The 9,995-nt window shown below is 38.1% G+C and overlaps 1 protein-coding gene across 1 annotated transcript; it reads left to right on the top strand.

Annotated features, from left to right (window-relative positions):
- The first annotated feature begins 5 nt into the window (after nucleotides 1–5).
- Nucleotides 6–6,792, top strand: LOC136885583 (uncharacterized). Its single transcript, XM_067158243.2, has 4 exons — nucleotides 6–216; nucleotides 368–436; nucleotides 1,657–1,801; nucleotides 5,572–6,792. The coding sequence occupies exons 1-4, from the start codon at nucleotides 166–168 to the stop codon at nucleotides 6,705–6,707; spliced, it is 1,401 nt and encodes a 466-aa protein (XP_067014344.2). The 5' UTR covers nucleotides 6–165; the 3' UTR covers nucleotides 6,708–6,792.
- The last annotated feature ends 3,203 nt before the right edge of the window (nucleotides 6,793–9,995 follow it).

The following is a 9,995-nucleotide window of genomic DNA, read 5'->3' as shown; positions in this document are numbered from 1 at the left end:
TCGATGTTACGGAACAGGTTGGCTGCAATGAATGGAGGGAATTGTCAAATATCCATGCCTATCAAGGAAAATCAGAGGAACGTAAATTATTATTTCTTGTATAATATTCCGTATATGGGTGTATAATGCATCAATAACTTACAACTGAGTGTATTACTAAAAAGAATGTCTCAGCAACTTCAAGTACTCCAATGCTATTCATGCCAGACTTTTCAGGTAGGCTATAACTTTCATAGCCCTGTACATAATTAGTCGCCAATGATCTGTATTTAGGGCTGTCGCTGATTTGGCAGATTCCGTATCAGTTGTTTGCACCTCAGAGATTGAGAGGATTATTGTGTGACATCTTTTTTCTTCCGTTTTTTAGACGCAAATTGTTAAGAAGACCAACAAGTGGGATTGCAAGATATGTGGTGAAAAGCAGTCTGTAAAAAAGGTAATCTTATATATAGCGTAGGAAAAGCGCACGAATGTGCAAAGAACAAATACATGGACATACATAATCAAATATTGTTTTTGTTAACATTTAGCTTTGCATATTCATTAATGTGTTCGTTTTATTATATAGGCCTACACAGTTCAGTATGATACAGCAACTTTGCAGTGAATGACAGTATTTAACAATTGTAATAATATGTAACATGCATATTGTGCATTTTTCTATGTAATAAATAATATGATACCTTTCACACGTTTCCTCACAGAGTTTGCATATGCATGTAGCCACTAGGGTGTGGTATGTCTTATAGGTGATAGTGAAAGCCATGTACAGACATCCTTGTCATTATGTGATAAAGTTCAGGGTGTGCTGAGCCGTGTGGTTAGGGGTGCGCAGCTGTGAGCTTGCATCCGGGAGATGGTTCGAACCCCACTGTTGGCAGCTCTGAAGATGGTTTTCCATGGTTTCCCATTTTCACACCAGGCAAATGCTGGGGCTGTACCTTAATTAAGGCCACGGCAGTTTCCTTCCTATTCCTAGGCCTTTCCTATCGCATCGTCGCCGTAAGACCTATCTGTGTCGGTGCGACGTAAAGCAAGTTGTAAAAAAAAAAAGTTTGCTGAGGTCCAAGTTGTGTCAATCATGGCTCATGTTCTACCAAAATTCCAGCCAGATTTCGTTTTGATGAACCGCCGAGCTTCGCAGTTCTTTATCTCTGGCTGTGGTTGATGGAAGGGTGTTTTTGAAAAACACGCTTTGATTTTTTTTCCAGAGTAGCTAGATTTTTTCTGGTGAGATTGGACCAGACAACTTCTATTCCATAAGATAATATAGGCACAACTTTTGCATTGAACAGTTTCAATGGCGTTTCAAAGCTGGGAGTCAGTAAGTTATGTTTCTTATGTCTTGAATTAGAAGACTAACTTTTGTGGCTCTTACTGTTATATGTTTCGTGAAACATTTGCCGCTTGGTTGAAGCATGATCTCCAAGTATATAAAGTCATTTACTATTTGAATTTTAATGTATAAATAAGAATTTCTGTTCTTCCATTTCTGAAAACCATTTCTGTTTTTGTCTTATTTATCTTTTATAGAAACTGTTTCCTTGACACCATTTTTCGATATTTTGTAATTTTTATACAGCACTTTTACGAACGTAGTAAATATTTTTCATGGCCCTCATCCAGTACCCTATGCAAGTGCTCTTTCATTTGTAGGTGTTTGGACAAGGAAGTGGTAAAGATTGCCGAATGCATGTACAGCGTCTCAATGCACTTCGCATGAAGAATGATTCAGATCGTGGTGAAAGAATTGGCTCTCAAGAATCTGGTTCAAATCTTTCTCCTTATCAACAGCAGAATGGTGAGTAATTTTCTTTCTTTTTTCTTTTCTTTTTCCAACCTTAACTTACTCTTACACATGATTAATCAAGAGTTTTAGTCAAGCCAACGGGTGAGGTAACATACTGTACTTCTTTTTCCTGGCCTTTTTCCAACTACTTGGTGTCAGCACTGTACAAGTATGTGGTTTAAACCCAATTTTATGGCAGAGTGTCTTTCCTGACACCAACTCTATGTGGAAGGTTGTATTCTTATTGTGTGTTTCTGTGATTGTTTGTCATGTTATGTAAATGAAAATACGTATTAAGATGAACACAAAGAACCAGTTTCCAAGCTAGAGGAGTTGGCCCTTAAGGTCCCTTTCACATGATCCGCTCCCCTTCCCTTCCCTCCGCTCCACTCCTATGGTGCAACCTCCCACCACTCTCGTCAACAGCAGGCTGCCGTCAACCGGCCTGAAGTGTCTTCCACTTTTGGCGACCGGAAGCTCACTAAATCAGATTAGTTCGTGCAGACAGTGAACATTGCGTGCGCCACAAGTTCGAAGTTTTTGTTTCAGAATGTCTGCTCTATTCATAGATGCTTAAAAGTTAATAATAGTAATACAAAATCGTCCTTGTCAGTGGGATTTACGAACGGCAGACTATTCAAATAAAACAAAACATTTCAAATGTGGAATGAAGTTTCCCAAGAAGGGATTCCAAATTTTTCCCTACTGGACGACTCCAAAAAGAGAAGTTGGTACATCGTATGTGTTACATGTTAACTGTTTATTCAACATTACAATAACATAGGTCATTAAAAAAAACAATATCTTGGTTTTTAGCAGTCTTTATTTCAAAAGAATTGTTTCCAGTTAAATTACATAACATTTTCTTATTTGTGAGCACTACCAATGTTTTATTTACAGAAATTGGGTATAAGTAGCAAGTTACATGTCCTGGTGATACATACCGTAACCTACTGAATTCCATGAGTCTTTAAATTTTGGCAACACAGAGCACCTTATATGTACTTTTGTTCCAGAATTCTTAGCATGTATAATGTACTTGTATTAATTATTACTCACCTACATCACATGTAATATTTCATTTTCATTTGCAACATTTCAAGACTCTTTACTGCTAGAAAACATGTTTTAGGATTTTGCCGAATATTTTTTGTGTATGTTTTAATATGGCTGATGATGACCCCGAGTAGGGTTGAAACTAGTCCCATGTAATGTAAATATTGTAAATACAACTTGGTATTGAATAGGTGGAAAACTCTACTGTGCATTATTTATATGTTATCTCAGTTCAATACAGACCAACAATATGAAGTTCATAACCCTTAGTGAAGTATTAGTCTAAAACTTACCTGGCATTACATTTGATGTTCAAAATGTTGTTCCTGAGCTGTCAAACACGCTGACACCTCGTAAACAAGTTTGCAGACACTTGGCGAATCTTAGCTCGTGTGATGTTCAAGATAACATGTTGAGGCACTGGCTGTCTGACCCCAACTTGGCAGGTTCGATCCTGGCTCAGTCCGGTGGTATTTGAAGGTGCTCATATACCTCAGCCTTGTGTCGGTAGATTTACTGGCACGTAAAAGAACTCCTGCAGGACTAAATTCTGGCACCTCAGCGTCTCCGAAAACCGAAAAGTAGTTCGTGGGACGTGAAGCCAATAACATTATTATTATTATTATTATTATTATTATTATTATTATTATTACTACTATTATTACAAGATAACATGTGCAATGTACTCTTGTAGTTCTTCTCTTGTGTGATGGTTGTTCACATACACTTTTCCTTACAGTATCCCCCAAAGCTAATAATCACAGGGGTTTACATTGGAAGATCTAGCGGGATAATTAACCACACGATCTTTGAAAACATCCCTATTATCTCCATAGACTGATCGGCAGTGTGTGCAGTTTCATTAACGTTCATGAAGTAACCATTAACCCGGTCTTCTTCTGTCAGCTCTTGAAAGAATGGCCTGAGAATAAGATTTGTATATTGGTCAGTATTTATTGTTTCTTGAAAAAATACAGGCCCCATAATTCTGCAAGCACTTATTGCACTCCAAATTCCCATCTTTACATCATGAAGTTGACGGACATGCAGCTGATAGGGATTTTCTGCACTCCAGTAGCAATTGTTTTGGCTATTTATGTAGCCACTTAAGTGCAGCCATGCCTCATCACTATAAAATAAAAGATCTTGGTCAACATGCCCATCATGAACGGACTGAAGCAATTAGTTACAGTACCAAACCCTAGTGAAACCGGCAGGTCCTCTTAAATGTTGGGTAGTGGTGGGTTTGTACATTTGGGCTTTTAACAGTTTTTTTGCTTTGTGGTCAGAAGATAGTGACATATTAGCTTGTGCAGTGAGATGTGACAGGGATTTTGTTGGAGTTCCTTCCAAGAGAGCTCCTGTTTCATCAAGCTTTTACTCTGTTAAAACAGTTTGTCTCCTGGGTGTTTTCTTGTTAAGAATGGGCCCGGTGGTGTGGAACTTCTTCACTAAATTACTTACCGTATTCATATAGGGATGGATACAGCAGTGGTGAGTTTCAGGGGACATTGGACATCTACCAGACGCTGGTTTAAATTGGGTTTCTATTAGGGAAAAAGACTGCAGGTTAGTAGAAACACACGAAGCAGTAGCTGTGCGGTTTGGATCACGATTTGAATGTCTGATAATTATCTTGTTCGCTACAGAGCAAATGAGTGCAGGGCTTGTATTATGGCTTAACTAGTGTGCATTTTGCTGTTTCTTAGCTTTATTGTGTCACAGCACATTTTACTATACCTAATCACTTTGCATGTCCATAAACTCCATCATTTGTTAGATTAACGTAAAACAACTGATTGAAAGAATGTTGTATTTTTGGAGCAGCCTTCTTCTGATGGTACAGAAGGTTAATAGAGTTCAGTGTGCTTGCAATGAATTGTTACCATATAAAAGGCAAGCAGAGAAATATCGACCATCATGACTAAGATGTATTACTGGATAATATCGTCATTTTCCAACTCCAATTCCTCGGGTGTGGTGTACAAGCGCTCGCTATATCTCCCTGTCTGCATACTTCTTCTGTTGCAGGACATCTTCCCATTTGAGACCTCTCTGCTTCACATTTGATTTTACTGTGTCTGTCCAGCATTTCTTTGGCCTTCCCCTTGGTCTCTTTCCTTGGATGGTAAGGTTGAAGTATTTTCTGGGCTGGTCCCTCGCTCTTCATTCTCATAATGTGCCCATACCACTGAAGCCTGCTCTTTTTTATTATACTGGTAATAGGGACCTCAGTGCCAGCTACCTTCCTGTTGACTTAATTCCTGATTTTGTCTTTTCGAGTAGTTTGATTCATAGTTCTAACCATCTTTCCCTGGTTTTTCCTCTTGGTCTCTTGCCTTTTGCTCCTATCTTATGCATCTTCTTGGGTATCCTTTTTTCTATTCTCCTCACGTGACCATACCATATAAGCCTTGTTTCTTTTAACATATCCTGCAGTGGTAGTGAACCATAATTTGATTTTCACCCATCAAGTATATTAATTTGAATATCAAATTATGATTCCCTACTGTGAACTTGATTTTTTGTGTAAAGTTTAAGTACTTGGTATTGATGGCAGCAGTTTTTTTTTTTTTTTTTTTTTAAGGATGTAACAACCTATTTATCAGCCCCAGTGTAAATGCTTGGAATATTCTACTTCTTCTGTTTAACATTTAACATTGTTCCTCTTCTACTTAGCAGTATTACTGGACATTTTGATATCATTCTTTTTCTTCTATATTTAGGTAACAAAGCAACAAATCCTTCAAAAACAGAGAGTAAATGGGCAAAATATCTCTCCGAGAGCAGTGACAATTCTGAATCGGAAGATAGTGGTGACGAGAATGTACAGTGGCATCCTCTACCTCAAGCCTCACCTGTGGCATTCGAGCTGCCTCATGTGAAGAAACAGAAGATTGAATTTGGGTCACAAGATTCAGTAGATTTTAATCCCTTTAGTCAAAAGGAAACAGTTGATAAAAATAATCCTTTGAATTTTGATCTAAATTTTGATGATACTTTAATGGAAATAACAAGTAGGAAAACTGAAAATGAGGATAACAGTGAGGAGGATGGTTTAGATTCCATTTCCATTGTTCCTGTTAGTCAAGAGACACAAATGAAAGAAACTACAGGTTCACAGGACTCTCTGGCTAGTTTTAAGACACTAAGTCAGTTCTCGAAAGACTTTAGTGAATCAGGGTCAGTGTATAATGAATTCTCTAGTAGAAATAGTTTCACAGCATCGAACACAAATCAGCCTGTATTTCCAAGACAAACTTCAGGTGGTAGTAATGCAAGTCAAACAAAAAGTCCTGCTTGTTCGCAACACCTGTTTGAAAGGAAGGATGTTACTGATACAGGGACAGTGTTAATTGAATCCTCTAGTAGAAATAGTTTCACAGCATCCAACACAAATCAGCCTGTATTTACATTCACAAGACAAACTTCAGGTGGTAGTAATGCAAGTCAAACAAAAAGTCCTGCTTGTTCGCAACACCTGTTTGAAAGTAAGGACGTTACTGATACAGGAGCAGTGTTAATTGAATCCTCTAGTAGAAACAGTTTCACAGCATCCAACACAAATCAGCCTGTAGTTAAATTATCAAAACAAACTTCCAGTGGTAGTAATGTTACTCAAACGAAAACTCCTACATGTTCACAATACCCCTTTGAAAGAAATTCAGTTGTATCTAAGTGTCTGAATGATTCTGACAGTGACTGTCAGAAGAACAGCAAAGAAAATGTGAGGCCAGTGACTAAACTTTCTCAGAAGGATAGAAAAATTACATCAATTGCCCACCTTAAAAATGCTTTAAGTTTATTTGAAAATATCAACGATTATACTGAAGATGAAATTGATCATATGTTTAGATTGTGACTTGTGTAGAATATGAGTTAGTGCTGAAATATATGTGCCATAGTTAGATTTCAGTGTGGATTTGTTAATGTATTTTATATTAAAAACAGAGATCTTAAAATGTAACCAAGAACTTTTTTTATTCCTTTTGTCTCATTTCTGTGCTGTTCCCCCTTTCTTGCAACATTATCTTCCAAACAATGGGATATTTAGTAGTTAATTCTTGTTACATGGAATGTCCATATTCTTCATCACCTTCTGGTTGTCTTCTCAAAAACATTATTTTTATTTTATTTATTTAGCATATTTGTCTAGAAAGCAATTGCAGTTACTCTCCAACTGACTTGCTAAGCCTAACATTAGAGAAGATTTTTCTGTCAGGGTTATCTCTTAGCCTTTAGCAGTCCCCTGCCACATCTGCAAGGCAGCAGCTTCTCGCTGAATGTATGTGTCATTTCCTACACAAAGGCTTCAACAAGCCCGCTAAGGGTTAACTACTCTGCCCATAGCCATTGGTTCTCTCTTAGTTTGTCAGGTTTGGTAACGGCTGCCCAACCCTCGGCCAGACAGTCGCAGGTAATACAGTCTGTCGCATACGGTAGCGGGGTGTACCTCGTCTTTCCTTCGGTCATGTCTCCAAAAGACAAGGAGACAAAATAAGGAATGAAAGTATTCAGCAACAACTTGAATTGGACAGGAGCCTGTTGGAAACTTTAGAATTAAACAGATTACGATGGTATGGACATACGAGAAGGATGACTCCATTTACGACTCCAAGACCATAATATTAAAGGAATGTTGTTGGTAAGAAGCCCAAAGGGAGGCCTCGTGATAGTTAGGAAAAGCAAATTTTCAAAGACCTTACCAAATGTGATGTGAATTGGCAGCAAAACGTAGAACATCAGCTGTGGATGGACAGGACGAACTTGAAGAGGCTTGTAAACACCCGCACCCAGCTTGCTGGAGCGGGAAATCGATGATGATTATTATTTAGCATATGACATATAATGCACAAAGCAATGGGGAATAAGCAAAGAAAAGGAGAACAAGTTCATGGTGAACACTTTCCAGCAGCCCTTATAAATTATAGTGCAGGTTCTTGAGCCGATCATCTACGTCATGTGTCGCATCATTGCCTGGGTAACACCTGATGGGACACTCAAAGGCGATGTGGTAGATTGTCTGTCACTCCCACAGTCGCAGGTAGCTCATTGTTTCTAACCCCATTTATATGGCTATGCAGCACAGCAGCCATGATTAGTGCGTATCCGGTTTAATCAGGTCCATAACTGACGGGGTAGCTGGAATCCCGGGGGCCTTTTATTATGCTGTGTGACTCATTGCTATTGTGGAAGTTGGTGGACCATTCTTCACTCCATTTCTGTTTTAGCTTGAAGTTCTTTACTAGTGAATCAATCCTGCTGATATTGGTGGGTTTCTTGAAGCTTATGGATTCAACACTATTTTTGATTAATTTTATGTGCCACCCCTCGCAACCTTCACCCATAGGGATGCTAGGGGTGGTTTACCTACACAATGGTTTGATCCAAACATTAAGTCATTAATAAAAGTATTGAAGTGTGCCTAGTAGTCTTATTTTGGCAGATTAACATTAGTTAGAAATTGGCCTTGTAAATAGCCAAAACACATCAGCGCTATTCACAACAATATTATGCTAATAAAAATACAGTATGGAAATATGGTTCCAGCAACAATATGTATCTCAGCAGATTAACGCTAGCTATGAGTTTACAATGTTTAAGCAGAATCTCTTCCTGGTCTTGCCTACATTCACATGTGTGCCTACTTCAAACACTAGGTCTCTATTCTCCCGTAGAATCGTAGAATCCTTGAGCTGACACTGCCATGGTTATGGCTGGTCATTTCTTCATCCAATTTGTAGTATAATGTCAATATCTCCACAATGCTTGGTTTCAGGGCCTTAAAACATGGTTGTTGGTTCTGTAGGGACTTAGTTTTGTTCTCCTAGTTGTGAGGCTTAAAATGAGCTTTGTGCCCTTCTTGTACGATAAATTCTATATTTCGCCTGTATTAGCTTATGCTAAAGTGACAGGAGCTTAAATCTATGGAATAGAGAGGACTGTTAACATTTCTTGAGGACAGGATTACCCACAGGTTCCTGAAAGGCAACTATAAGCAATGAATTTCATTATTAGGCCTGTAATGATGGATACGACTTATTTTCTTAACTAAAGTTTTATTGACGACCTAATCAATGCAACACTAACAGTTGCACAAGGTGTACTACCAGAATCTCGAGGGATATTCCCTGTATCACCCTTATGGACGGATTTGACTTAATTTCTTAAACAGGATATCCCTCAGTCTAACATGGCAATGTTATATTTTTCTAAACAGAAGATTGATCCAAATACTTCAATCACATGCACAGCATATTTTTGTGCGTTTTCAGTAGACTATGTAGTGGAAACTCATTATTCAAGTTCAACACTGTGATAATTTTAATGCAGTAGTTTTGGTGTTCACGAGGAGTGTATTATAACGTCCTCACCTTCTTATATGCATGTTCACAACTTACTCTTTTTATGAGCATCAATGGACAATGATAGTCATTTTTTAATTAACAAGTGTTCATCAAGATAAAAAATCCTTGCATATGGACCATACTGAATATTTTAATTGTGTACATTTATATTCTTTCCACTACATTTGTGGTCATAGCTTTTTAAGATTCAGTCCTATTTGACGTTTGTATTAAGCCAACAGCGTGGAGTGACGTGTAACACGTCATACAGTAGCCATCTGTTGCTGTGGAGTGACGTATCCGACACGCATTGTGCCGCATCTGCATTGTCGTTTCATCTCTTGAGTTTGCTTCGAACTATGTACGAGGTCTCTTCACAGCCATCTAGATAAAGCTTCATTCTTTCGTTTCCTATATCTATTGATTCGTTTTAACGAATTTTCACCTCGTCAATGTGTAAAATTCATCTACTATTCGCTCGTGTACTTTTCCCGCAATGGCATCTGTAAACAAGGATAATCTTTCTAGCGATGCTATACAAGGCATGCTAAGTGAGTATTTTAGTGATAATGAAGATAGTAGTTACAGTTTTAGTGAGTATTCTGATGATGTTGACATTGCTGAATTAGACCGTGATGAGGCTGAAATGATACAGAAGAGACTATTGTTTCCGACACTATTCGTGCTAGATGTGGTAGTGCTGCATGTAATTTTTATTGGGATGATGTGGATAATTACGTAAGAAATAAACATTTTGTAAGGTCTTTTTCCCTCCAAGGTTCAGTTCTTAATGCCATACAACT

The sequence above is a fragment of the Anabrus simplex genome, chromosome 14, assembly GCF_040414725.1.
Source record: "Anabrus simplex isolate iqAnaSimp1 chromosome 14, ASM4041472v1, whole genome shotgun sequence".
In the NCBI taxonomy this organism is placed as follows: domain Eukaryota; kingdom Metazoa; phylum Arthropoda; class Insecta; order Orthoptera; family Tettigoniidae; genus Anabrus; species Anabrus simplex.
This window is presented reverse-complemented; position numbering and strand designations above follow the sequence as displayed.

What these genes read in the sequence shown, in the direction of transcription:
- LOC136885583 (XM_067158243.2), top strand. Translation starts at nt 166, where the DNA reads ATGTCTCAGCAACTTCAAGTACTCCAATGCTATTCATGCCAGACTTTT. An exon ending in ATTCATGCCAGACTTTTCAG is followed by an intron (nt 217 to 367) that starts GTAGGCTATAAC and finishes TCCGTTTTTTAG; the next exon opens with ACGCAAATTGTTAAGAAGAC. An exon ending in TCCTTATCAACAGCAGAATG is followed by an intron (nt 1,802 to 5,571) that starts GTGAGTAATTTT and finishes TTCTATATTTAG; the next exon opens with GTAACAAAGCAACAAATCCT.